The 25,623-nt window shown below is 52.1% G+C and overlaps 10 protein-coding genes across 10 annotated transcripts; 4 read left to right on the forward strand and 6 right to left on the reverse strand.

Moving 5' to 3' along the window:
- Positions 1-643: 643 nt before the first annotated feature.
- On the forward strand, positions 644-1,571 carry BDV17DRAFT_293662 (uncharacterized protein; the record flags this gene model as incomplete). The annotated part of the gene is made up of 3 exons (XM_073762669.1): positions 644-811; positions 1,085-1,464; positions 1,538-1,571. 3 exons carry the CDS (start codon positions 644-646, stop codon positions 1,569-1,571), a joined length of 582 nt encoding a protein of 193 aa, XP_073613073.1.
- Positions 1,572-2,087: 516 nt separating this feature from the next.
- BDV17DRAFT_283379 (uncharacterized protein) lies at positions 2,088-4,752 on the forward strand (the record flags this gene model as incomplete). The annotated part of the gene is made up of 7 exons (XM_073760348.1): positions 2,088-2,334; positions 2,401-2,500; positions 2,556-2,720; positions 2,780-2,841; positions 2,903-3,570; positions 3,678-3,761; positions 3,820-4,752. 7 exons carry the CDS (start codon positions 2,088-2,090, stop codon positions 4,750-4,752), a joined length of 2,259 nt encoding a protein of 752 aa, XP_073613074.1.
- Positions 4,753-5,485: 733 nt separating this feature from the next.
- BDV17DRAFT_283380 (oligoribonuclease) lies at positions 5,486-8,403 on the forward strand (the record flags this gene model as incomplete). Its single annotated transcript, XM_073760349.1, has 4 exons — positions 5,486-6,521; positions 6,575-6,915; positions 6,966-7,355; positions 7,867-8,403. The coding sequence occupies 4 exons, from the start codon at positions 5,486-5,488 to the stop codon at positions 8,401-8,403; spliced, it is 2,304 nt and encodes a 767-aa protein (XP_073613075.1).
- A 148-nt stretch (positions 8,404-8,551) lies between these two features.
- Positions 8,552-10,615, forward strand: pgmA (phosphoglucomutase PGM2). Its single transcript, XM_073754587.1, has 3 exons — positions 8,552-8,752; positions 8,807-9,108; positions 9,162-10,615. The coding sequence occupies exons 1-3, from the start codon at positions 8,700-8,702 to the stop codon at positions 10,475-10,477; spliced, it is 1,671 nt and encodes a 556-aa protein (XP_073613076.1). The 5' UTR covers positions 8,552-8,699; the 3' UTR covers positions 10,478-10,615.
- Positions 10,616-10,695: 80 nt separating this feature from the next.
- BDV17DRAFT_299807 (Gfo/Idh/MocA family protein) lies at positions 10,696-12,600 on the reverse strand (the record flags this gene model as incomplete). Its single annotated transcript, XM_073763952.1, has 1 exon — positions 10,696-12,600. Exon 1 carries the CDS (start codon positions 12,439-12,441, stop codon positions 10,696-10,698), a length of 1,746 nt encoding a protein of 581 aa, XP_073613077.1. The 5' UTR covers positions 12,442-12,600.
- Positions 12,601-12,604: 4 nt separating this feature from the next.
- On the reverse strand, positions 12,605-14,832 carry BDV17DRAFT_299811 (major facilitator superfamily domain-containing protein). The gene is made up of 5 exons (XM_073763953.1): positions 14,448-14,832; positions 13,993-14,376; positions 13,544-13,924; positions 13,184-13,503; positions 12,605-13,146 (listed from the first exon to the last, which is right to left on the reverse strand). The coding sequence occupies exons 1-5, from the start codon at positions 14,619-14,621 to the stop codon at positions 13,002-13,004; spliced, it is 1,404 nt and encodes a 467-aa protein (XP_073613078.1). The 5' UTR covers positions 14,622-14,832; the 3' UTR covers positions 12,605-13,001.
- Positions 14,833-15,177: 345 nt separating this feature from the next.
- Positions 15,178-17,864, reverse strand: BDV17DRAFT_157569 (uncharacterized protein). Its single transcript, XM_073754588.1, has one exon. It carries the CDS (start codon positions 17,453-17,455, stop codon positions 15,302-15,304), a length of 2,154 nt encoding a protein of 717 aa, XP_073613079.1. The 5' UTR covers positions 17,456-17,864; the 3' UTR covers positions 15,178-15,301.
- Positions 17,865-18,701: 837 nt separating this feature from the next.
- On the reverse strand, positions 18,702-20,532 carry eb1 (microtubule-binding protein BIM1). The gene is made up of 6 exons (XM_073758611.1): positions 20,351-20,532; positions 20,202-20,273; positions 20,061-20,095; positions 19,922-19,999; positions 19,386-19,864; positions 18,702-19,334 (listed from the first exon to the last, which is right to left on the reverse strand). Exons 1-6 carry the CDS (start codon positions 20,362-20,364, stop codon positions 19,275-19,277), a joined length of 738 nt encoding a protein of 245 aa, XP_073613080.1. The 5' UTR covers positions 20,365-20,532; the 3' UTR covers positions 18,702-19,274.
- Positions 20,531-23,310, reverse strand: BDV17DRAFT_157608 (F-box/WD repeat-containing protein). Its single transcript, XM_073754590.1, has 2 exons — positions 21,891-23,310; positions 20,531-21,838 (listed from the first exon to the last, which is right to left on the reverse strand). The coding sequence occupies exons 1-2, from the start codon at positions 22,886-22,888 to the stop codon at positions 20,866-20,868; spliced, it is 1,971 nt and encodes a 656-aa protein (XP_073613081.1). The 5' UTR covers positions 22,889-23,310; the 3' UTR covers positions 20,531-20,865.
- On the reverse strand, positions 23,311-25,274 carry BDV17DRAFT_157607 (NAD(P)-dependent alcohol dehydrogenase). The gene is made up of 5 exons (XM_073754589.1): positions 24,933-25,274; positions 24,846-24,873; positions 24,742-24,801; positions 24,655-24,696; positions 23,311-24,610 (listed from the first exon to the last, which is right to left on the reverse strand). Exons 1-5 carry the CDS (start codon positions 25,005-25,007, stop codon positions 23,733-23,735), a joined length of 1,083 nt encoding a protein of 360 aa, XP_073613082.1. The 5' UTR covers positions 25,008-25,274; the 3' UTR covers positions 23,311-23,732.
- Between the last annotated feature and the right edge of the window lie 349 nt (positions 25,275-25,623).

Here is a 25,623-nt window from a genome sequence, read left to right on the forward strand (position 1 = left end):
CTTTGGAATCTCCAGATGAGTAGCAGCTCCTCCAGGCTCATATGATAGCCCATTATGTTATTGAACACTGAACAGACACTTGTCTGTCCTGCCATGCCATATACTACAGCTTCGTGAATCATGCATCATACATCATGCAATTTCCCTGCGTGTAGTAATGGGGTCAGATATACTAGGCGAGTCATTCTAGGGGAGATCGTTTGGCTAATATCTACTAAAGCTAAAGCGTGTTCAGGATGCCGCCGCCCCCGATTCTCTCCATTCCGGATTCTCTCCAGACTCTCGGCCTTCCAGTGCAGACCCTGCGCTGGTTTACCTACATAACTAGTCCTCAGCATGGAGTTGAGTCTCCCATCTGGATCCCTTGACGACCTACCGACTTGTGCAGTACGCCTACCCCTCGCTTGACGACAACATAAGGTAGCTTACCTCCAGGCAAGGCGAACTGCGTGGCAGCGGCAGTGAACCAACGTCTTGCGCCTCGACAAATACAACATGTCTGTGTACAGGCTCGCAGTTCCTCTTGACCGCAATTGATTGCTACAACCTGCAATACAACTGTCAAGCAAGCCCTATGTAAGCTACTTCGGTCTTTGCCGTATCCCACTCCATGCTTATATCCCAACCAGCCTCTACCAACGCGATGCGAGCAGCCTGCGGAATTCCCGAGGAGAGCAATACAGATCTGACGCCCGCACGTGCAAGGCCCATTGGCATGCTTGCAGTGATTTTTGTCTGCCTGCGGGTGATTCAGCGCACTGTGACTAGGAAGGTGTTTGGATGGGATGATGTCTTGATTATCTTTGCCCTGGTAAGCCAGCTGGCTCGTCCTTAGCTAGGTAACAAGAATCAATTCTGACTGTCCAGGTCTGTGCCATACCCTTGAACGCCATGGACTTTCCCCGTTAGTTCCCTCTTCTTGTATCAAATCCCCGGACAGGACTGGCAATGTACCCAGTACAAAAGAACGGTCTCGGCACCAATCTCTGGACGATCCCCTTCGATAACATATTTACTCAACTAAAAACATGTCTGCCTCGCCCAGATCCACTCAGCTATAGCAAGCTAACAAATAGCCACCTAGCTCCTTCTCGTCGCCGAAATCTTCTACATGCCCGCGGAAGCCCTAACCCAACTCTCCTTTCTAGACTTCTACGCCCGCATCTTCCCGCCAACCTATAAGCCTGTCATTCTTATCTTGGCAGGCACATCCATCGCATTCGGCACCTCCAACACCCTAATCATGATCTTCCAGTGTACACCCGTTTCCTACTTCTGGCAATCATGGACAGGCGAGGCATCGGGCTCCTGCATTAATATTAGCGCTTACTCGTGGTACCGCGCTGCCATGCAAATCGTAATGGATCTGAGTATTATCAGTTTGCCCATTCGACCGGTGTGGGAACTTTCCCTGACAACAAGGAAGAAAGCCCTGGTGCTGGTTATGTTCTGTACGGGGGTTTTGTACGTTTCGCTTTGTTTCTTTCCATCGTAATGAGTCCTGATGCCCCTGCCGCTAATGAACACAGGATCACAGTGGTGAGCTGTCTCCGTCAAAAATCCTTGATTAAATTCTCCAACTCTGCCAATATAAGCAGTAAGTCAACCACCATACCTCTCTCATCTCAATGCGAGACCTGACCCTCGAACTCGAAACCCGCACCTCCCTCCCCCCCTGTATGTCAGTTATATCCACTAACTTGCGAACCTAAACGAACAATAGTGGACAACAACCCAGCCATCTACTGGCATAAATTGCGAACGGCTCATTGCCAAGGCCTCTAGCGCCTTGTTCTATATTTACCATATCATTGTGTTAGTAATAATTCAAGCTGTTGACGTGTGTTTTGTGTAGATAATATTACTAGCGCATTCTGTAGTGAATTTAACCATTCGCAGTTTATACAGTTTATGCAGGTCAGAGGGTAGATGTGCCTACATCACGTGCCAGGGTCAACAACATCTGCGCCCGATTCCGAGATGCAGATATCGGAGTCGTCGCCAACAGCCTTCCTCAGCAAGCAGCAGGAATGCCACACGAAGCAGGCTGAAATTTACTCTCATGGTATCTATGAAACTACATGACTATGGATTACTCTCAGACAGACATTCCATCCGTACAGGATCTCCTCCAGTCCGGTGAACCCTTTGTCCCGTTTTCCGAGGTATCGGCCCAGTTCATCCAAGCCCAATCGAATGAAGACGTCTCTCGCTGGATCGAAAGTAAACTCCATGATGGCAGACCATTCGTTATACGCGGCCTGGCAGAGCAGGACCAGTGGCAGAAAGCTGTTTTGAATAGCGGGAACTTGATCAACTTGTCGGACTCGGAAGGCAAGTACTTCGCATACTACAGCTATACATAAGCTCGCTCATGCTGACTTGGTTTCCTGTTCCCAGCAATTCCAGTTAGGAACTGTCAGACAGGCAGGGATGTTAAAATGCGACTACGGGACCTCCGACCCTCAGACAATGCGCGTACCGACAACGTTCGAGAATCGTAGGCCACCCGTTGACCTCGATGTCAAAATTTATCTGACAGCCTATCCCAAAAGCCTCTATGCAAAGGATTTACACTGTCCATCCCAATGGGTCAAATCTCTTGAAGCCTTATTACCCTCGTGCTTGAGACATCTGGGCTCGCTTGATCTGTTTCGCGTCTTGCCGAAGGACATTACTCCGGAAGTACTGATGGCCTACGTTGGGACTCGGAAATCTTTGTATGTGCCAAGCGAATAACAACTTAAGTGCGTCTAACCCACAAACTAATACTCTAAAGCTCTGGGTTTCACAGATGCTTCAGTGCGACTGTGGCCCTCAACCTCTTGATTGACTCGGAAGGTGGGCATGATCCTGCCACTTTAGTTCCGACATTCTTGAGAACATCCGCTGATCTAAAAAGGGGATGGCTCCGGGTCCATCTGTTTTGGAACGGACAGGAACTCACAGGGTAGGTATGACGCCTTCATGGAGAAACTGGGCAACTCTCCCCACACAGACTGGGCCAATGTCTCCATCGACAAGCTGAAAACGGCCGAATTCCCTATCTATGTCACTGATCAAAGACCTGGCGACCTCGTGATATTCCCTTCAGCCTCTGCTCATCAGATTTGGAACGTTAGCAATATGGTTACCAAGACCGTCTGGAACATTATGCCTGCCGCCTCAATTGCGGCTTTTTTCGAATACGTACAGCCTGCGTATCAGAAACAATGTCATGCTGACACTGGTCGAGTCCCTCTGATTCCGATGTACGGATTACGAAGCGGCACATGCAGGAGGGAAGAGGAAATTTCTCTCGCACTTGTTTTCCAAAAACAATTCGACGATGACCATGCCGAGAGAGACACTATGCCGCCTTCTACCAAGACGGTAGACACTCAAGGTGCCGTTGTTGAGTGTAACTTCTGCGGACTTGCTATCTGGAACCGCCATTTACACTGTAATAGATGCGGGGACTTTGATCTGTGTTTGACGTGCTTTGTTTCAGGAAGAAGCTGTCAACATATTGCCGATTACACCTGGGTGGAACTGTTGCAGCGCGGAAGGTGTCAAGAAATTCTCCAAGTAGTGAGAAAGAAATACCGGCTTATTCCACCATTGCGGACGTCGATTCCTTCATCGTACGAATTTACCACTCCATACTAATACAATCTGCACCATATCGGGTTTTACAGAGCAAGAAACTAATAAGACCTCGCAGACAATTATCACTTGTTTCCGTGGCTCTGAGCACAATGCGCTCCCGTCAACAATCAACAGTGCGTGCTGCTCTTCCTTGTCATCGAGATCTCCCCGCGCCTTCTTACCAGGCTATAGGAACGTCTTTGCCATCTCTGCCGCGATAATCATCCGGCGTGGAAAGGCACCGTATGCAAACGATGCTCGGCGTTCTTCTGTTACCGCAGCCTTTACCGACACTTTGACATCGACTTGATCCAATTCTTGAGAAATGCGGGCGCTTGGTCCTGTCCAAAATGCGAACAATTCTGTAACTGTCGTTGTTGTCATTTCCGTCATCCTTATCAAAGCAAAGACAAACCGGCGCGAGCGCGAGTCAAAGCGATCGATTCCCGAGGACGTATTCTTGGATTCGTCGACAACGTGTTCGATCAGAAAAGGGGCAAAAGAGCTAGTTTGATGGCCGCGAGCGCTTCGCCACAGCCAGATCTCCCTTCCCGAGGCGTCAAACGTTCTCGAACACATACGGACGATGGCGAGACTGAGAACCCACGGCAGCATGAGGGGGCCATAGCAAATTCAGGCGCCCAATTTATTCGGACTCCAGGCCCAGACGTATCAGAAGTGAATTACGCTCCAGACCGCAACGGCGTCCGCCATGTTTCATCTCAAACTCTTGGTCCCTTCGCTCCATCTCAGAATGAGGACCAGGTCGAGCCGCTGTTGCCATTTCCTAGACAATCCTCAGAGATTTCTCATCGTCCACCACCAAGCTCATTTGCTGCGATATCGGGTGAACTTGCACGCAGAAATAATGTCATCTCAGCGAACAAAGAAAGCATTCGCGACTCGGAGAACAAATTAGAAGCTCTTCGCGGGTACGCAGATGAGCTTCTTGAACTCTCTTTAGCGGAATCGCACGCAAAGGTCTTGGATCGCATCTCGCAACTTGAGGCCAAAATTGACGAACAAAAGCGAAGAAAAGCCGAACTGCTTTTGAGCAGGCTGGGCCGAGATTTCCCTGATCTCGCGGATGTTGCAAGGGAAGAGGCGCGACGGCGGGGCCTTTAGAGTCAGTCACACAAATATTCTTGTATATAGAGTGATTTATGGATATAATTAGATTTAGACACAAAAATACCAATTCAAAAGTGATCTGAACCATATGACACGGCTTCACTGGAATATAGAGTGTGGGCGTCACGATATACATCGGCGTGGCCAGGGCGGCGTCGATCATCACCTCACCTGACTGGAAGTGACTTCCCTTTCGCATTCACCTTTTAAGCCACTTTCCTTTCATGCCGCCAGGACACAGCAGTTGAGCCTCTTTGGTACGCAGTCGTGCTTCACCTAAGGCCGTGACTTATGAACTTTGTCCGCGCACCCAGCTGAAAGGTCATTCGCTCATTGTTGACGACTTTCCTGATTGCACGTCGCCCCTCTTCCCGATCCCTTAGCTGCTCCTCCACTCCGCACAACAACAACTTCTCGGTTTCTCCCATCTCGCTTGCAACGATTGAAATACTGGAAAAGAAAGTTAGTGCATACAGCAAAGTCCCTCTCAACTCCCATCGGCCTTCAGTAACCAGTTTGCGATCTCCTTACGTACTCAGGAACCCATCACACCGGTATCTTGACCGCCTCGCACCAGCCACCAGTTCATCTCACTTGGCTGTTCGATAGCCCTATTTTTTTTTTTCTCCTTTCCCCTCATCGCTAGGTCGGTGGACTTTGAATCTGGATTCCTTACGGAGCGGTTATACTGTCTACATTTCATTACCTTCCCTTCGTGCCTTCCGTCATGCCATGCTTCAAAGGGCTTGCCGTTAGTATACACACCCCGGACGGACCGCTTCCCGAGCATTCGATCCAGCGCCAGTCTCGAGCCTCGCGCATCACCTCCTACATCCCCGTACCGCCGCCCAAGATACCCGATACAGCTGGTGGAAAACCGGAACAATCCACCTTTGCAATCTCTATTACACTCTTGAACCCCGGGCAAGATGTCCCTTACTCCGTCCCGAAACCGACGCCCGATAACCCCACCCCGAAGCCCAAGGTTGTCGGCGGACTTCCCGCACAGACGGAGCAGCGTGGACTATACTCTAGCTCGGTTCCGCCATATCAGGCGTTGACAAACTCTCCGAATGAGACCGTTGCCGCTTACATCTACTTCGATGGCCGACAGAAGGAGGAAGTCGCTACTCTGCTTCGGAGAGGGGAAGAAACTTGGGTGAACTCCCGATGGGTCAGTGTTCCAGAGTCAGAAGGTGGTGGTCTGGCAGAACGCGAATTTCTGTTTCGCGAGGTTGGGCTGGAGAGATGGCTCAATGGGTTAGATCTGGAGGGCAACAAAGACGCGGCCGCGAAGATCGAGCGGAGACGGCAGAAGATGGAGAAGCGTCGAGCCAAACGCGACCTTGGCGGCGCCGACGACCTAGACATGGATGTCAAGGGCAAGCGCGACAAGGGTGTCATGCGATATGGCAACGATACCAAGTCGCCGTTGGAAGACGTTTCTGACGATGATGTGTCGTTTACGAGCTCCGATGACGATCCTGTTCCTGAATCTACCGGACAGATCAAGGTCGCTCTCTTCCGCGTGCTCGCTTCAGGCGAGATTAAACGTGGAGAGTACTCGCCGCAATTCGATGCCCACGATGATGACGAGGAGGGGCAGGGAGGACAAGGAGGTGGTGACGAAGACATCGACCATACTACTAGCTTCGCGAAGCCGAAAACACTCGATCCGAAATCGATCAGCACGCAGACAGTCACCGGAATCGATCCGTCGGACAAACCGTATGCGATCTTCACCTTTATGTACCGGGGAGAGCGTAAGTAGTTGTCCGAGTGACTGCGGAAATGAGCCGAACCTAACTTTTTTCAGGACAACTGCAGAAAATGGGAATCCTCAAGGACTCCAAAACGCAAGAAACTCCGGGCTCAGTCAAGCGCCGATCGCAACAGCTTGACTTTTCGAATCTTGGCCCGCTCAAATCCGAAGGAACAGTCGGGTTCCTCAACTTCCGGGAGAACATAGGCGGGCAGAAGAAGAACAAGAAGAACAAGGGGGTGGAGGACGACGATGATATGGATAGCGATGATGACGAGGATGACCGGATACTTGATCAAGCGGACGAGGAAGAGGGCAAAGACGAAGACCATCACCTGTCTCCGGATGATATTAGGCGACAGGGCGAGTTGGCAGAGGGCTTGCGCCAGATCAAGGTATGTTTTGCTTACATTGGACTTTCACCTTCGCCACTAACTGAGTGTAGCTCAAACGTCAACACTCGGCCGCGTCGCTCGCCGGTAGCTCTCGCCGGGACACAGCAAGTCCCAAGACAACAGGAGCTACTCCGACATCAAATCTCTCCACGACCCCTCCGACAACAACAGCAACATCAGCGCCCGCCGCCAGCGGCGCGACAGAAGCGCAGCAGCCTCCGAACACATTGAATGGAGAATTCATTGGTAGTCCGCTGAAGAAGCAGCGGCCGAGTGTGTCGCAAGCGGACGAATCTTCCTTCCGACGACGGATGGAATCAGGACTGTCGCAACAAATAAGTGATGTCCTAGGCAGCGGCGATAAGGGCGGGGGTGTCGCAGGCGAATCTAAGCCTCCGATCGGCCCAGCTCTCAATGAGCCGCTGCAGTCCCCCAAGACGGTAAACCCGCCTGAAAATGTGGACGTTGACGAGGAGCTTTAGCGGTTTAGCCTGGACGGCGACCGACCTCATCCACATTTGATACCTCTCGTATTCTCATATTTCTGACATTTAACTCTTGACGACGTGACGGATTGGCGCAAGGGGCATAAATTCTGGCCCATATTGGAATTGTTTTGTCTATCTTATTTTGTGGCTGTACTTGATGTGGAATGACAAAGCAGGAGGCAGGTTTGGCATTTGCTGGAGATGTCTCTTTATTGAAATTCAGAATCTACTTGATAGAGCCGAATACCAGGACTTTGTATGGACGCATTACGTACGATCAAGTCACAGTAATAATGTTTGGCATTCCGCGGACCGAGACTTTTTGCCGTCTGCATCTCTCTTCAGCTCCAATCCTACAACTACGCACAGTGACCACTGACCACCATGCCTCTCCCACGCTCTACCGATCCCTTAGTATGGATCGACTGCGAGGTTCGCACTCAACGCCCACCGACCAAAATAGAAACTCACCAACCAGATGACGGGCCTGGACCCTGCAACCGACCAAATCCTCCAAATCTGCTGCTTCATCACCGACGCAAACCTTCACCTCCTTGACAACACCGGCTTCGAAACCGTCATCCACGCCCCACAGACTGCCCTCGACGGCATGTCGCAGTGGTGCATCGACACTCACGGCCGCACGGGACTCACGGCGCGTGTCCAAAAGTCAACCGTGACCCCCGAGACCGCGGCCGCCGAACTCCTCGCCTACATCCAGCGCTACGTGCCGAAGCCCCGGACGGCGCTCCTCGCGGGCAATAGTGTCCATGCGGATAAGGCTTTCCTGGCGTGTGGGCCGTATAAGCAGGTGCTGGAGTGGCTGCACTATCGGATTGTGGATGTGAGTACGATTAAGGAGGTTGTGAGGAGGTGGGGTTCAAAGGAGACGCTGGAGAGCGTGCCTGCGAAGAAGGAAGTGCATGAGGCGAGGAAGGACATTCTAGAGAGTATTGAGGAGATGAAGTACTATCGGGGTGTTTTATTTGGCAGTCAATAATTACTCTCAATCTGTACCGAGTAGTCAAGGTGCAGCAATGGTGCTGGTGACGGTGGGATGATTACATGATGCTGTATTGGTTTCCCCCCACCAGACGATCAACTTTCAAGACAAATGTCTCTGAGCTTCACCTTTCCTGCATCTCTTCTGTTTCTGCAGCCAATTGTCGGTGAACGTCCGAGCAGTACCCCTTTCTTCTTCCTATAAATATTTACTACCGTCTTCCTTCCCTTGCTTCCTTTCCGTCTTCCTGCTTTCTCTCTCAACAACACTCAACAGCTCAGAGCTACCCCGCCATGTCGGTCCAGACCGTTTCCATCCAACCCTTCGGCGACCAGAAGCCCGGAACGTACGTCAATTGCTCTTTTTCTCTGTTTGTTGTCTTTCTCTAACGGCTCTCCAGCTCTGGCCTGCGAAAGAAGGTTAAGGTCTTTCAGCAGGAGAACTACACCGAGTCCTTCATCACCAGTACCCTCCTCTCCATCCCTGAAGGCGCTCAGGACGCTTTCCTCGTCATCGGTGGCGATGGTCGCTACTACAACTCCGACGTCATCCAGAAGATCGCCAAGATCGGTGCCGCCTATGGTGTCAAGAAGCTCATTGTTGGCCAGAACGGCATCCTCAGTACCCCGGCTGCTAGCAACCTCATTCGCAGGAGGAAGGCTACCGGTGGTATTCTCTTGACTGCTAGTCACAACCCTGGTGGTGCGTCCAATAATAACATGATTTGAGAATACTTGGTTAATTAATGAGGACAGGCCCCGACAACGACTTTGGTATCAAGTACAACCTCACCAACGGCGCCCCCGCCCCCGAACAAGTCACCAACAAGATCTTCGAGGTCTCGAAGTCCCTCACCGAATACAAGTACATTGACCTTCCCGAAGTCGACACCACCGAGATCGGCTCCCGCAGCTATGGCCCCCTCGAGGTTGAAGTTGTGCACTCCACAAAGGACTACGTCGACTTCATGAAGGAGATCTTCGACTTCGATCTCATCAAGAGCTTCCTCAAGAAACACCCCGACTTCAAGGTCCTCTTCGACGGCATGCACGGCGTAACAGGCCCCTACGGCGTCGACATCTTCGTCAACGAACTCGGCCTGCCCTCAAGCAGCACCATGAACTGCATTCCCAAGCCGGACTTCGGCGGCGGCCACCCAGACCCGAACCTCGTCTACGCCCATGAACTCGTCGAAGCAGTCGACAAGAATAAAATCCACTTCGGCGCCGCCTCCGACGGCGACGGCGATCGCAACATGATCTACGGCGCAAACACCTTCGTTTCCCCAGGCGACTCCCTCGCCATAATCGCGCACCACGCAAAGCTCATCCCGTGGTTCAAGAAACACGGCGTGTCTGGCCTCGCCCGGTCCATGCCGACCTCTGGCGCCGTGGACCTCGTCGCTAAGGCGCAGGGCCTCCAAAGCTACGAAGTCCCCACGGGCTGGAAATTCTTCTGCAACCTCTTCGACAACGGCAAGATGTCCATCTGCGGCGAGGAATCCTTCGGTACAGGGTCCAACCATATCCGCGAGAAGGACGGCGTCTGGGCGATTGTTGCCTGGCTGAATATCATTGCTGGCGTGGCGGAGCAGAAACCGAATGAGACGCCCTCCATCGCGTCCATCCAGTCTGAGTTCTGGGAGACGTACGGCCGCACGTTCTTCACGCGCTACGATTACGAGAACGTCGACTCCGATGGTGCGAACAAGCTCATTGCGAACCTCTCCTCCCAAGCCGTCGACAACAGGGACTCCTTCGTCGGAAGTACCGTGTCAGGCCGGAAGGTCGTTGATTCGGGCAACTTCGCGTACACGGACCTCGACGGGAGCGTCGCGAAGAACCAGGGCCTGTACGTGAAGTTTGATGACGGAAGCCGCATTGTCGTGAGGCTTTCGGGGACGGGAAGCTCTGGTGCGACAATTCGTTTGTATATTGAGAAGTATGAGGGTGATAAGAGTAAGAATGGGCTCTCGACGACGGAGTACCTTAAGGATAATGTTGCTTTGGCGCTGGGGTTGCTCAAGTTTAAGGAGTTTGTTGGGAGGGAGGAGCCCGATGTTAAGACTTAAAAGTTGACAAGTCATCTTGAGTCTTGATTGATAGTGTCCTTCTGCCTACTTAGCTACATACTTTACTTAGCTTAGCTAGCTTAGCTTATATGTCTATACTTGATGAGATACGTATGTATGTTCGTTCCATTGATATAAGTATACTTCTCATTATATCTATTACACCTCTTCCATTACATACCACATACCACCTACCTACCCACCCTAGCCTAGCTAAACTAAGCCTCCAGCCCAAACCCTCCCAACTTCTCCTCCCACCACCCCGCCCACTTAACAACCTCCTCCCCCCTTCTACTCTCCTCAGCGGCAAAAACCACCCCATGACTCTTAACAATCTCCTTCAGGTCACACCCCACAAACCCCCTCTGCGCATCCTCCACAGTCCAACCCCCATTAACAACCTTATCCACCGCACCCACGAACCCCCTCGCAAGCCCGTAATCCCCGCCGCCATGTGCCTTTTCCTCTTCGGGTGGTTGCTTGGGGATGTTTATTACCCGGGTTGTGGAGTTGGTAAAGTCGTGGATTGTTATTGTCGACGAGGTATAAGCGATTTCGCCCTTTGTTCCGTAGATCCTTCCGCGGCGGACGCATTGAGACTTTGTGGGGGCTGTCATGTGGAGGATTGCTGTTACGCCGGGGGTGTTTTTCTTGTGATGAGTGGTGGTGGTGGGTAAAGGTGAGGTCGAGGGTGAATGTGAGTGCGTGATATCGTCCCAGGCCAAAGTAACGACCTGGTCGTCTACGACGTCGTTATCGGATTCGTAGACGCACCGGCCGTACCATGGTCTTCTTTTTATTTCGGAGTCGGGTGTTGAAGGGTCGTAGTCTTGGGAGAGGGTGTTGAGGAGGTGGTGCTCTGCTGCTGAGGTCTCTCCTTCTCCGTCTCCATTGTGAATATCCTTGTGCTTGCCGTTGCAGTTACTCAGGGTCTGGGGAATATAATCCTCTATATCCGGGCAAACAATATTAACCGGCCACCCCGTCTCGCCCTTGCGAAGCTGGTCGTCCTTGTAGATCCGGATCGCAGAGTACATGCACTGTCGCTCGACCTCGGTTGGACAGGAAACGCAATTCGTTGTGGTCCCTGCACCGGGGGGTTTCCGACTGCGTGTGAATTGCGTTAGGTGTCCTGTTGATGTTACGCTTCGGAGGGAAAGTTTCCTTTCATCTTTATCTCCAGTTATAGCACCGTGGGCAGTCTCCGTACGAGCCCCGGCCGTGTTGACAGGACTCTCAACCAACCACATCAAAAAATCAACATCATGACAACTCTTCGTGAGTAAACTCCCATCCCCCTTCTCCGTCTCGCGCCGCCAATTACCCCGGACATAGCTATGGGCGAAATGCCAGTGCCCGACGGGCTCTGTATGTTCGATCGAGACGATATCGCCAATGGCTTTCTCCTCCCGGACTAGTCGGCGGAGGGTGAGATTGTGTGGGCTGTATCGCAGGACGTGGCCTATTGAGAAAATGCTTTGGGGGATTTGTCTCGACCTCTTATTTCCCTTTTCAGGTTCAGATTGGGAGGGATTGGGTTTCGTCCACGCCGCGTAGACGCTCAGGCAATCGTCCAACGACAACGCGAGCGGTTTCTCGCAGAGGATATGGAGATCCAAGAAGCCGGCTTTTGCGATGGCGTTGAGGACGGTTATGTGTGTTTCATCAAGGGTGCATATGAGGACGCCGTCGACACCTCGCTCTTGCGCATCCTCACCATTCGATATTGTGTTCCGCCGTCGCCTCGTCTCAAACTCAATCCACTCCTCCCACGAGCTGAACTCCTCTCCCAGTTTAGATTGCTGGTCATGGCCCCATATATACTGCTCTCCTAGCGCGCGCCGCTTATAGTGGTTTGGTTCAGCAACCGCACCGATGCGTGCCGGGGTGGATGTTGTGATTGCGCGGGCATAGGCGGACCCGCGGCTGCCGGCGCCGATTATTAGGAAGGATAGTTGTTTCATTTATCACCTCTGCTTCGTATGCTCTGGGAAGTGGATTGAGGGTGGGCAGCTGGAGCTGGAGCTGGACGTCTATGAGATCGGGGAATAAATGAGGGGGAGGGGTTGGCTGGTCGGACACGGTTACATTGCAGCATTCCTGATTGGATCGCGGGAGGGAGGGTCAGGCACGGATGCATCTGATATATAACAACCGAAGTATACAACGTGGAGGACATCGCGTCCTTAATACTCAGCGCTCAGCGTTAGTATTTTTCAAGGTGTGATGACTTGTTGGTACTGTCTGGATCTGGGCCTTTTCAGGGTGTTGAAGGGCCCGACACTGTGCTCTTCAGCCGGGGAAGGTGCGACCAAGGTCCGCTTTCAGTAAGGACAAAGCGATTGAGTGCTGAACTCAAGGAAGGCGCGATGGAGCTTCTATTGACAAGGGAAAGAGCGACCGTCGTTCCTTCCGCCCGTCGCACTTGCCTTAAAAGAAGCGCAAGGACATCGCCGACCTGAGTTCGATCCCATCCTTGAACCGGTTGTAAAATCAAGCATCACAAACGCAAAGCAAACCAAGCCTACTCCATCACAACCCCATTCTCCCTCAAATACGCCTCCAACTCGCGATCTTCCTTCTCAAGATCCAACTCCCCACTCTCAGGCAAAAACCAATACACAACTATCCCCAAAACAGCCACACTCCCCGCCAGATAAAACGTCGCACTATTCCCCCCCCCTCTCCCTCAACGGCGTAAAGCACTGCGTCCCCACAGCCGCGCCCGTCCGTCCAAACGCAAGAGCAACACTGTATCCCATCCCCCGTATCGCAGTGGGAAAGGACTCAGTTGATATCAAACCGATCGTTGCGCCGGGGCCCATGTGCCCGAATGCGTTGAGTAACCCGTAGAGAACAACGAAGGCGGCGATGTGGTTTGAGAGCGGTGTGAATAGGCCCCCGATTATGAAGCCTGTTACCACGTATCCGGCGAAGCCTAATATGCCCGTGTACTTTCTGCCGATGGCGTTTGTGAGGTAGGCTCCTAGGATGACGCCTGGGACTGGGGAGGGCCGAGAGGATGACTTGCCAGATTGCTGTTGTTTGGATGTCGTTGTCTTTGACCAGTGAGGCAATGATGGTCGAGGACATGATACTGTTGGGGAAATTGATGAAGTCGTATAAGAAGAACGCAGCCGATGTACTCAGCAGTCGAGGCCAGTATCTCCGGATAAGAAGAAGATAGAACTTAAAAGACCGCGACTGCCGCGTGGTCTTGAAATTCGAGTTATGGTAGAGCGTCGAGTCAACCATGAAGAAGCGCAGGAGCATGATCATGAAAGGCAGAATCGTAGCAATTGAGTACAGCGCGTGGAATGTGACGGGCAGGTTATTGTCGCTCGCTTTAAGGGTAATTAGGTAAATGATTTGCATTATGGGAGCGGCGGTCGTTGCCATGAGGGTCGTGAAGAAAACGAAGACGGGGCCTCGGTAGCGGCGTTTGAACTACTCTCTGTTAGTCAACACAGTCCCCCTCTCTCATCACCGCAAATAGATCAATAGGAAAAACTCACATCATCACTCTCCTCCAACCCCGCCGCCGCAGAAGGCGGATACTCCCCGCCCACACCAACCCCCGCAACACCCCTAACAACAACCATAAACCAAAGCATATTATAGCTAGGATGCACATCCAGCGCAAGCGCCGCCATAAGCGTCGCAATGGTGACCAAGCCCGATGTAAAAAGCAGCCCGGCGCGTCGCGAAACCATATCAGAGACGTAGCCCAAAACCACGACACCCAGGATCGCGCCGATGATCAAGCTGTTGCTGATGCGGGTTTGCATTGTCGATGGGTACCCCGTGCCTGAGGGGTCGGTGGCGAGGAGGTGCTTGAAGATTACGTTTGTGGGGTTTGCCAGGCCGTTTTGGATGCCGTCGCTGAAGTTGGCGATGTACTGTTCCCCGAGCGTTAGCGAGGGTAAGGGGGGTATAAGGAGGGGGAGAAGGGTGTAGATGGAGGACGTACACAGCTTAGAATAGTAAGGTTACTCTGCCATCTCGTCGGCCGGTACGGCTTCTCACTCAATCCGACCTCGTGGTCTGCGATAACTGGTTCGTTGGTTCTGGATTTCGATGGGCTGTGACTATAGCTATCCAAGCCCGAGCCCGAGCCGTCGTTCACGACGTTTGTGGCAGTCATGGCGATAGAATCGACAGGCCGCAACTGCAATTGGGATCGCGATGCAAATGCAACTTTTCAGCTGAAGGTGGCTCTTAAAGTTCAAAAGCAGACAGGCGTCCATGACCTTTTCAAGAATCATCGCTGGTCAACACTGATAAAACCTGTTATCAAAGTGTATGGTGATTTGTGCGCGGCACTTGATGTGGATCGAAGTCGTGGGGGCCTCGGGGACGTCCGCATCAGGTTTTCAGTGTTGAGGTCCATATCCATCTCCGCGGCCGAGAAATGAAGAAAGTGAGTGGTGAGTGCAGTCAGCTAAACTTGAAGAAAGGGGACAAGACCGAGTCTTAGACCGGGCGGCTAAGCTTTGGTTCTCCACATGGACTGAAAGCTTTTCTAGCGCTTAAGACTTGCATGCATGGCTTATCAGATTCATGACTCGAGCAATGAGGTTCGAGGCTGCGAAGGATTCTTACATAATTATGAGATTAATGTCGATCACGATGATCTTCTAGATGTCTATCTGGCTGATACTCTGTCGAAAAACTCCGAGGAGCTGGAGCACACGATGGGTTGTTGAGTTTGGTAATATGCCTTTGGATAGGTAAGAGTGATATGCCTACATCACATTATCCACTATGTACATTACATTCACATCATAGGTATAGGTACAATAATATGCTTCGAACGCTCATCCATCATAAACTCTCCGTGAACCGACTCCCCCGACTCCCATCATAACTCGGATGACTTCTCCCCAGTGCATCTGGTCTTCGTGGTATCGGTATCGGGTGAGACTGACCGTGAGGCGGAGGCGGCGGCATCGGGAACGCCATGCTGCTAGCACTATCGCGATAGTTCGACGTCCTGGCACTCGCTTCCGCCCACGTAGTCGCGTTGGTTGAGCCTGATGTCGGTATGCGTGCGGGACTCGGCCGCACCATGACGACTTCGTCTTCGGGCGCTTCGCACTGGGTGTCAAGGGGGTGGCTGAATGGGTTCGAGGGGGGGGGTTTGGAGGAGAATGGATTTCTAGGCACGACTGGTGGGAGCGTCGGGCTGAGATCGGATTCTGTGGCTGTGCGAGAGCTCGTTGTATCGAGGCTTCCTCGTCCTGTTCCTCGCCCGTATTCGTATATTGGGTCAAAGTTGAAGCCGGCCTGAAGACCTGGTGACGGAAGTTTGCGGCCGGAGATCTTTTGGAAGCCGCGCTCGCTTGACGGGGCTGAGCTTGACGGGGCTGAGCTTGAATAAACGCTTTCGTCGGCGGTGCCCGTGGACATCTGAGACTGGCGCCAGCGTTTCATGAATGCCGGGGCAAAATAGGCGGCGCCGAACGATGGGGCCTGGCTTGAGTCGCGGCTAGTCATTTCTCTTCTAGCGGGTGCGCCTATAAGACCACCTACGCCGCTGCCGCCACCGCCGCTACCGCCGTAGCCATCGTCTGCTATCCCTGATCCGCTGGCAGGAGAACCTAAGAAAAAGCCGGTCTTTCTGCGTTGCCGGAGCAGGAAAAAGAGGAGCAAAATTATGAGTGACGCTCCTGCTACGCCTCCCACAACGCCTCCAACGATTTTGCCAGTTGTTTGTGTACTTAATGCGCCTGACCCTGAGTCGGAGGATTCTGAGTCGGAAGAGGCTTCTGATGTCTCGGAAATACTCCCACCACCACCCCACCCGTCGCCAGTTGAGGTAGGCGACTCGGATGTGTAAGATGATTCGGAGGTGGTAGGATCTGAGGTATAGTAGGCATCGGAGGCGTCTGTAGAGGTCGTTGTGTTCGTTGTACTCGTGAAGTATGAAGGCGGTATTGAGGTAGTCGTGGTGTTGGAGGTTGTGTTGATGTCGGAGGTGGAAGCGGAGCTTTCGCTGGAGGAGCCGCTATTCGCGGCAATACCCATGATGCCTTGGGTACTGGTACCTGATGGTGACTGGTTGGAAACCACAGCAGTGGGAAGGTCAATGCTCGAGCTCATGAGTAGGGAGCCCTCATTTGATGAGCCGGAGGGTTGATTGGAGGATCCAGAGTGTTGGTCTGAGGAATCGGAAGGTGAGCTGATGATTGGGACGGATGTAGAGATGGTTGAGGAGACAGGGGACGTAGTAGGAACAGAGATAGGAAGGATTTGTTGTGTCGGTGGTGTTAGACTCTCGAGGCCGGACGTAACCGACTCTATTAACCCAGAGACTTCAGACGCGACACCAGACGCGGCCTCAGATAACGTTTGAGCCACTGTTGATACATCGCTTGCAAGTTCTGTGGAGTCGTCTGGCATCGCAAATGTTGACGAGCTCGGAGGGACAGACTCTGTCGGAACCTCCGTCACTACCGTAGATGTATCTGGGGAAGCCGACTCCGTCGGCGGCGCATTCGACTGTTCAACCGTAGCCGCCTCGGGACGGTTTGTTATTGATGTCGTCGGTTCGGACGATTCAGGAGCGCCGGTATATTCAACGACCGTGGTTATTGTCGTCACGGCTGTCACTGTAGTTGGTGCGTCGTCTGACTCTGGCGTCGTCCGCAGACCAGAATCGGAAACATCGTCCGTCGGCCTCGAGGCAGTCGTCTCCTGCGAAACCTCCGTAGTCGTAGTCGGTGCTGGATTGGAGTCCGTATTGGCGGTGGTCGTGGTTTGCGGATTCGGAGCTACCACTGTGTTGGACGGATTCTCCACGTACTGTCGTTTCCCACGCATTGCCACCCACTCATCATGTAGCTGTTTGGCCCGCATCGTTTCCTTCTCGTGGCTGGATTGAGTTGACTCCTGCCCGCCATGTTCCCGAGTGTTCAACCGGCGCTTCTTTAATAGTCGTTCGTATCGACCATGCCTGGAGATGCCATGGCTGGTCATTGTGGCTAACGGCTATTCACCCAACCGAATTCACGAGAGTGAATAGCCAGCGCAACAGCGACTCGCCGTTTCGTCTTGTAGTGAAGAAATGTGGTGTGGTAGAATGAAGCGAGATGTCTGCCTGCGACACTCGAATGGGCGTTCGGGCCCGGTGTTGCGATACTGCGATGCGCTGCGAATGGTGCGAAGAAGCGAAGGAGTGGTGCCGTCGTTATTCGAAGCGATGATAGTATGGGTATCCGAAAGGGAGGTATTAGAATGAATGCGAAGTCGAAGTCGAATCTGAACAATGTCTTTGGCGAGGAGTGAGGTCAAGGAGCGGACATCAGCAAACAGGTGCTGCCGACAAAGAACTGCTAGTAGGCTTGGTAGAGCAAGTCACCATGCGATCTAACCAGAAAAGAGCAGTTAGTCTCGGGAACGACACAGAAGCCGTGGCATTGATTCCATTCAGTTGAATGACGTGACACATACGGGATAATCGAATTGAAGTGGGTTGAAGTGAATGATGACCGTAAAGAGTGAAAAGTGAAAAGTCCAAGACTAGGCCATCATGAATAATAATCATTTGCTTGTCAGTCTTCAGATGGCAACGGTCACGGCCAGGAAGGATTTCATTCCAATTTGAGACTGTTCCAGGTCCGAGGTGCCAGCGGGCGAGGATCCACGTTGACTCTCCAGACCCAAGGTTCTGCTCAGCCGCCCAGCGTGAGGGTTTTGGAAAGGATAACTTAATGATAGGGCTTGTGAAAGAGCGATGGGGGGGATGTGAGGGGGACCGTGAAGCCCTGCAATCCAATAATTCAAAGAAAGAAGAGAAAGAAGGAAAAGAGGACCAAAGCACAGAAGAAGCGAAGGAAGCGAAAGCAAAAGCGAGCCGGATCGGAATTAGAAGAGGAGAAGAGGAGCCAAATCCAGGAACGGACGAGGAGAGGACGAAAAGGAGGCTAAGAATAACAACGGCAACGCTCAGACTGCGTTAGTGCTGCCCATTGGCCCCGTAATTATGCTAATTAAATGAGATGAGATGACGGACTTAAGTCTTAGACTTGCACGCCCACCACACTCACTTAAGACATACTAACCTCTTTGGCTCGCCAAGCGGGTCACAGAGCAGTTTCACACAATGCTGTTGCACTTGCCACAGAGCTCTCCGTACTATAATGGTGAAGCAAACATGATGCCGCCAGCCTGCCTTCAAACAAACACGAGTTCGAGCTGTGTTTCATTGCCGAACAGGTCCCCCGTCAAGCTTGTTCTCCCGGACTGAGTCGCACTCGAATGTTCTGGCCGTCTATCAAACCTGGCAATCCCCACCACCGCCAGACACTTCGGTGAGACAGTTCGTCGCTGCAAGGGGTATGTAAACAAACATGCAAGGTACGCGATTCTTCACGCCTAGGGCGAACTATACAATCCCATTGTCTGCCTCTTTTTTACCTGACATTTGATCGACAATATGTGGTGTCGTTAAGGTCAGTTTGTAGATAGATAGATAGTAGATACTTTGATAGGGTAGATCCGTGATCAGGAATGGAAAGGATTTGACTTCCGACCAGGAATGCAGGTGCATACCTACGTTCAGCCTTATCTGAGACTGCAGAAGCGTCTATACCACTTCAGATAGCTAGGGAACAAATCCAATTATACAAGCATCACCTCCTCAAACTACCTACTAAACATGCACCTCTAGACCCGACCCATGGCCATGAGCCAACGATCCAATCGGACAGAAAAAAGACTCGCCAGGAATGTAATGTGTAAAGGAAAAATCAGTTTCAACGCTGTTATGATGAAGGGTATTAATAGGCTATATGCCTCAGAATGTCTCCAGCTCCTCATTCGCGACATCGCCCTCGGCAGGAATCTCGAATCCTTCCTATGCAATTGTCAGTGTCGGTTTTCCTAGGTAGTTTATCTTCTGTCGTACCTCCGTCGAGTAAAGAATGCCTTGAATGTGCTTCACCAGTGAATCGTCATCCTTCTCCAGCTCTGGGTCCGCCTCAATCGCGTTCTGAAGCAGCAGCTCGATGTCCCGAAGCTTGGCGAAGTAGAAGTCGCGCTCCTTCTCCAACCCGCTAATCGCTTCCTTGTTCGCGTTGAGCTCCGCCTGCAGCGCAGCGACGCTAGCAGCAGTAGCTCCTCCGGCAGCAGGGCGCGCGCGTCCAACAGTAGGAGTGGTTCCACGTCGGGCGCTGCTAGCAGAGGTTGCGCCTGCACGCGGTCCGGCCGCGGCGGCACCTCCGCCGGAGGCCTTTCGGCGGGCGAGCGCATCGTAGTCTCCACCTGGGTAATGTTGGTCCCAGTACTTCTTTGTCCACTGGAGGAACTCCAGGTTATCCTGCATCCGGCACTTGGAGAGCGACTCGACGGGGATCGGCTTGTCGACTTGGTGACGCGCGAAAACGTCTAGTGGGAAGGGATGAGTTATCGGCGGGGATTGATCGTCGGGGAAGGGTAACGTACTCTGAAGAACCTTGAAGTTCTGGAGATAGGCATATTCCGTGTTAACGTTGAACTTTACCCGGGACATAGGGACGTCCACTATAGAAGCAATTGTGTCAGTGCTCCGCCAGAATCGTAATGTCCGCTGCAGGCCACTCACTGAATATGGAGTCAAAAATCTGACATAGTGCAGCTCTGGATGTTTATCAATCAGTATTCTGCTCTCCCAAGTGTCCCACATTTCCATTGGTATAATTCGAAATCGTAAGGAGGGACAGTTGTAGAGCAAGGGGGCTCATACCCGGTTCCGCACTGCTCAATCTTGGTCATATTCAACTGCAGCAGGTTGTTAAGCCATGCCAGCAGTTCCTGTCTATTTGCGGAGAACAAAGACCGTTAGAATCGTGTTTAGAATCCTCGCAAGCCGAACTGTGACCGTTGTTGACGAACCTGGATTCGCTCATGGTGGGGTAGATTGAGGAGAAGGCGAAGGAGCGAGCCTGGAGAAGAGATCTATAAGGATGGACAAATGATTGACAGAAGACAAGTGTCAGATTTGATGGTAAGGTTGTTTGTTTGTTTGCGATAGGATTCCCGTATGGAAGGAGTAAGTATGGAGGTAGAAGATGGGTTTATTATTGTTGTTGTTGGTTTCTGTCGACAAAACCCACTCGACTGTCTTTGTTGACGCTAACTGCCCCTGGCCAATCACCGCCTCACTCTGTTTCAGGCCGCTGACACCTCAGGCATGAACTCTTACATTCCCAATTTAAGTCGCTACAGTTTATAGTTCAAAGTTCAAGGAAAGATAGTAGCAATCGATTTTCAACGCCAACAAATATAACCCTCGCTAGTCAATGAAATAAAATACAAAAATGTAAGCAAAGAAAGTGATCTAGCAAATCTCTATGACTTTTCCTCCCAGAGGCCCGCACGAGAATTCAAAGATCTAGTGTAAATGCTGTCTACTCTTCCAATAAATCAATGCCATCTATGCCATACCCGAAATCCATTATGACAGCGCGCGAGTCTTGGCTAGTTGCCACGATGCGTCTATAATCCGACTTCACACTCAACATCCAACTGGTGGTCCAGCCGGGGAAATCGATCGAGAGCTCTCCAGTTTGAGCGTCAAAGACCTTGACGCTCATGTCATAGCTGCCGCTGACAATCCGCTGGTTCATGCTGTCGAGATGCAAGGACCGGACCAGGCCGGTGTGGCCCTCAATTTCTTTAACCAGCTGACCGGTGTTCGCGTCGAATTGGTAGATCGTTTGGTCATTGCCACCGGTGAGAACAGTCCGTGCGTCGTGACTGAATTCGACACAAGCAAGGCCCCTATCTTTGCTGGAAAATTCTTTGACACACAGGCCGGACGTGACGTTCCACAGCTTGGCGACACCGTCTCCGCTGGCAGAGACGATAAGATCACCACGAAGTTGAACGGCATTGACCGGCCCGCGATGACCAAGCAAAGTTTTCACCAGAGCCCCAGTGCGTCGATCCCACACGCAAATCGTGTGGTCCTTTGAGCAAGAGACGATATACCTTTCATCAAAGCAGACGTCCAGAACTCCAGCTGTGTGGCCCTGAAGACGACGAATTGGTCGATAGTCATTTTTGGCATCCCAGACAATACATGAATAATCAGATGAGCCGGTGACCATAATTTCGTCGTCATACTGAAGGCACAGAACGGAAGCACTGTGGTAATCAGCTGTGCTATGCGTCCGGTCCACAATCTCATCAGAGCGAGTAAGAGGTGGACGGATGGTAAGAAAGGGCGACTTCCCAGACGCCTGCTGCTCAGGATCGTGAACCGCACCGGTAGCGGCGACGTTTCCAGGCGGTGGCCCTATAATCTTGCGACACGGCCATGGATAGTGCGCGTCCCAGACACGGATTGTTCGGTCACGCGAGCCTGTGATAATCTTGTCCCTACAAATATATGAGCAATGGATCAGAACTGACGGGGTATAAATCAACGTACTCATCAAACTGAACGCAGTAGACGCTGTCTGTGTGGCCCTGCAGGTAGATTGCCGCAGCTTTACCCTCCTTCCACCGACTCTCCAGGGTACGGCGTACGAGGTACAATTTCTTCCAATCCTGGTGGAAACCAGACTTGCCGAGCCCGGCAGAAGGCTGTTTATCGTTACCACCTGCGGACTGATGAGTACCAAAGCAATTGCGGAATGCATGGCGCCAAATGTGTTGGGAGGAGGCCTGCTCTCTCCAGGCACGCGAGACCACGCCGCAATTTAGCAGAGACTCAGGGTCGAGATATGAGAGCACATGGGACATAACTTCTGTGGGAAGAAAGGCCACAGGATCACGGCGAACAACATTCGGCAGAGAATCCGAAGAACTAAAGCGATCCTGAAGAACAATGCCAATGCCGCTCTCCGAGTCCCGGGGCAACTTCATCTGCTCCATCTTACGAAACATCTCAGTTTGGGCAGCCGCGGCAGCTCGAGCGGCAGCCCCAGAGTATATATCGTTGGGCAGGATAGGAGGCTCCTGTCCATTGCCGGGTATTGGGAGCGGAATCGAGAAGCCATGCCAGGCAGGGACGCTGTTGCGACGGTCGAAGTGACAATGCCGGCCATCAAGGGCATTTTGGCGCTCTATCTCGGACTCGTTTTGATGAGGAGCGTTGATCGTACGCGATCCTTTGTTGCGGATAGTGACTAACAGACGACGACCCAATGCACGAAGTCCGTCAACTGAGTGGCGGATGCTCGAGAAACTCTTCGCCCCGCGGCGTCTGTGAGCCGGCTCCGGGAAATGGTTCACATCTTCAAGTACTGTGTCTTCCATGGCATCTCCAGAGTCCACGAGGGACAATCCATTCCAGACGTCATGTTCAAGTCCTGAGTTGGGAGTTGTAGGTACAGCTGATACGGTCGCATTCCGGGGTCGAGATTTAAACGATAACGAGGGGCGACTTCGGTGGGAGGAAGTGGCGACGTTGTCTCGTGGAGTCATTGTGAGCGGAGATGCCAGCCAATTGACGTAAATTGAGGATAAAGCAAGCGCAGAACTTAAGTCTTCCGGAGCGAGTATTAATAAATGCCCCTTTCCCTCAGTCTAGGACTTGAGTCTAGGGGTATGAGCGTAAGAAAAAGGAGCAAGGGGCGTCTAAAGTCTAGTAACCCGGGGTATCAAGAAACCAAAAAGCAAAACCAGGAAAATAATTCTAGGGGCTGAAAAAGTCGCCCTGAAGGTGAACGGGAGAGGTATACTCGACAGCTAGGACGAGCGGAACAGCACCCGATACGAACAACGACTGGAAAGAAAGAGAGGAGAGAACGAGGGGGGATGGAGAAAAACGACGATAAGCGAGATACAAAAGAGAGAAGAGAGATGGACGAAAAGATGGATTAAAAAAGAGAGTCAGGTCGACGCCCGAGATGGTCAGGAAAACAAGCTGACAAGGAGTGGCCGATAAAGTTGGGGGCGGTGAAGATTTTGCCTCTCAGCACAAAGACTCGCCACAAATCAGAGATTGACCCCAACAAAGAACTGCAGGCATTCCGCTGTGATTCGTGGTTATCCTTAGAAATTATTATGTGCCCTGTACTCCATTTTTTCTTACTCTGGGCTGTGCTTTGTTCAGATTATGATCCCCAGTCAGAATAAGCAATTGATTCTCATCGGAGTCCGTATTCAAGGTTGAGAGCCCAGGCCCGTCTGCTCCACTTCCCCAGACTCGCAGTGGCACTTGCAGCCTCCGACTCCGGAGCACTAGGCGCCCACCGGAGACTGCCAAAGAGGACCTTCTGGGCACGGTCGGGTACCTTGACGTCTCAACAACAGCAACTACAGTAAATTATGCAAATACCTTGTCATATCCCGTCATCGTAAATCGATAGTGCACGTCGCCCTTTTTCATCCGCTCCATTGCCTCCCTCAGTCCCTCGCTGCCAATTTGCAACTCTTCCACCCATCCCTTCAGCTCCTTCTCAGCCGCCAACTGCAGCATCTCCAGCATCTCCCGCCGACTTCCAAGGTGGCTGGCCCCGATCAAAACACCATTCGAAATCAAATTCTGCGCCTTGATCACTTGCCCCTCTTCCTCTGGTAATCCTACACTGATCCAGCGACCATGAACATCCATCATGGAGAGGTACTTCGCCAAGTCGAAGCCCTTGGACGAATTCGCGCAGTTGATGATCAGATCAAAGGAGCATAGATGGTCCTTCTCCCAGCCCCCCTCGGCTGTCGCGATGTAGCCGTCGGCTCCTAGCTTTCGCGCATCTGCCTCCTTCGCTCGCGATCGAGAAATGGCCCATGTTTCCGCTCCCAAAGCCTTGGCAAACATGACACCGAAATGTCCAATGCCACCCAGACCAACTATACCGACTTTCTTTCCGGGCCCGGCGCCGTTGCGAACAAGAGGTGAATATGCAGTCAGTCCGGCACAGAGCATCGGTGCTACAAGGTTCGTCTCCAGTGCCTCAGGAATGGGGAACACCCAGTGCTCATGAGTGCGAACGTGCGACGAGTATCCGCCCTGGCTGATGACGCCAGTGTCGGGCCATTTGGCACCATATGTGTCGATCATGAGCACGGGGCAATAGGTTTCGTTCTCGTTCTTGCATTGTTTGCATTGGCCGCAGGAGTACGACTGGGCGCCGACTCCGACTCGCTCGCCTTCTTTGATCAAGGTGACCTTGGAACCGACGCGGATAGCACGGCCAATGATTTCTGCTTTATCAGATCATGTCTTGTTCTGGTTAAGATGATCCTACCGTGTCCGACACAAAGGGGGAAGTTCTGGGATCCCCAACCACCTATGGCTGTTAGCACTTCTTGCGGATGGGAGCAGGCGAACTTACCGCTGATAGTGTGCACATCGCTACCGCAAACTCCGCACGCTTCGACCTTGACGTCGACATCTATTTCGTCAGCTGGATTTGCCAGCATATCTCGAGCTGCATACCATAGTCGCCAAACGGCTTCAGTTTGAACTAGAAAGACAGTCTGTCAGGGAAATCTATCAATGTATGGGAGGGATCTCTCGACATACGAAGCGCTTCTGGAAGTCAGTATAGCTATCCGGGCCATCGACCTGGAAACCTTCAGCTTCCTCGGGGTACGGCATTTTGCTTTCAGAATTTTAAACACGAGTCTGGGCTGGAATGAAAAAGTATGACTGAGGGTCGGCGGTTCCCCTGGGCACAGACGAATACTTATCGCCTGCCACAATTGATCGCCTGTCTTGTCGCCAAATTTGACTTTTGATCCTTTCGAGTGGGGGTTAACTGAATGACAACCATGTATCCTCTATACTGTCATATAGGTAGGCATTCACTCGAAGCCTATGTCCGGCCAGATCAAGACTCCCACGGCTCTCTATCTCAAGCCGCTTACACCGCATTGCGTCTCCTGTGTAGTATATTCTCGTTTGACAGACTACGACCTCTATCCCATTGACTTGTCGCAGGGCGTCCGGTAAACGAGTCCCTAGCAACTCGTTGATTGTATACCAAGAAGCAAGCGATGTTGTTACGTTTTCGCGGTTCTTCAGACTTCCGTCTGTCACAGGCATGCCCCTCTTTGTCTCGACTGGGCGATTTCTTTCTTCTCCATTGATAAGCGGACAAACCTAGCCCGGGATTGAAGACCAATTTATCCACCTATGATACACAGCTACGTCGTGGAGCCCTTGTCTGCGGGGCGCAGCCCGTCTGGGGCACTCGGAGTTGTCGCCGATACTC

This window comes from Aspergillus undulatus (assembly GCF_047715775.1).
Source record: "Aspergillus undulatus strain CBS 261.88 unplaced genomic scaffold BDV17scaffold_44, whole genome shotgun sequence".
Lineage (NCBI taxonomy): Eukaryota > Fungi > Ascomycota > Eurotiomycetes > Eurotiales > Aspergillaceae > Aspergillus > Aspergillus undulatus.

What these genes read in the sequence shown, in the direction of transcription:
- pgmA (XM_073754587.1), top strand. Translation starts at nt 8,700, where the DNA reads ATGTCGGTCCAGACCGTTTCCATCCAACCCTTCGGCGACCAGAAGCCC. An exon ending in GGCGACCAGAAGCCCGGAAC is followed by an intron (nt 8,753 to 8,806) that starts GTACGTCAATTG and finishes ACGGCTCTCCAG; the next exon opens with CTCTGGCCTGCGAAAGAAGG. An exon ending in TGCTAGTCACAACCCTGGTG is followed by an intron (nt 9,109 to 9,161) that starts GTGCGTCCAATA and finishes TAATGAGGACAG; the next exon opens with GCCCCGACAACGACTTTGGT.
- BDV17DRAFT_299811 (XM_073763953.1), bottom strand. Translation starts at nt 14,621, where the DNA reads ATGACTGCCACAAACGTCGTGAACGACGGCTCGGGCTCGGGCTTGGAT. An exon ending in ACCTTACTATTCTAAGCTGT is followed by an intron (nt 14,377 to 14,447) that starts GTACGTCCTCCA and finishes CTCGGGGAACAG; the next exon opens with TACATCGCCAACTTCAGCGA. An exon ending in GGCGCGGCTGTGGGGACGCA is followed by an intron (nt 13,147 to 13,183) that starts GTGCTTTACGCC and finishes GGGGGGGAATAG; the next exon opens with TGCGACGTTTTATCTGGCGG.
- BDV17DRAFT_157569 (XM_073754588.1), bottom strand. Translation starts at nt 17,455, where the DNA reads ATGACCAGCCATGGCATCTCCAGGCATGGTCGATACGAACGACTATTA.
- eb1 (XM_073758611.1), bottom strand. An exon ending in ATTGAGCAGTGCGGAACCGG is followed by an intron (nt 20,096 to 20,201) that starts GTATGAGCCCCC and finishes ATAAACATCCAG; the next exon opens with AGCTGCACTATGTCAGATTT. An exon ending in GCATTCTTTACTCGACGGAG is followed by an intron (nt 19,335 to 19,385) that starts GTACGACAGAAG and finishes ACAATTGCATAG; the next exon opens with GAAGGATTCGAGATTCCTGC.
- BDV17DRAFT_157608 (XM_073754590.1), bottom strand. Translation starts at nt 22,888, where the DNA reads ATGACTCCACGAGACAACGTCGCCACTTCCTCCCACCGAAGTCGCCCC. An exon ending in TACTGCGTTCAGTTTGATGA is followed by an intron (nt 21,839 to 21,890) that starts GTACGTTGATTT and finishes ATATATTTGTAG; the next exon opens with GGACAAGATTATCACAGGCT.
- BDV17DRAFT_157607 (XM_073754589.1), bottom strand. Translation starts at nt 25,007, where the DNA reads ATGCCGTACCCCGAGGAAGCTGAAGGTTTCCAGGTCGATGGCCCGGAT. An exon ending in CTGACTTCCAGAAGCGCTTC is followed by an intron (nt 24,874 to 24,932) that starts GTATGTCGAGAG and finishes CTGTCTTTCTAG; the next exon opens with TTCAAACTGAAGCCGTTTGG. An exon ending in CGATGTGCACACTATCAGCG is followed by an intron (nt 24,697 to 24,741) that starts GTAAGTTCGCCT and finishes TAACAGCCATAG; the next exon opens with GTGGTTGGGGATCCCAGAAC.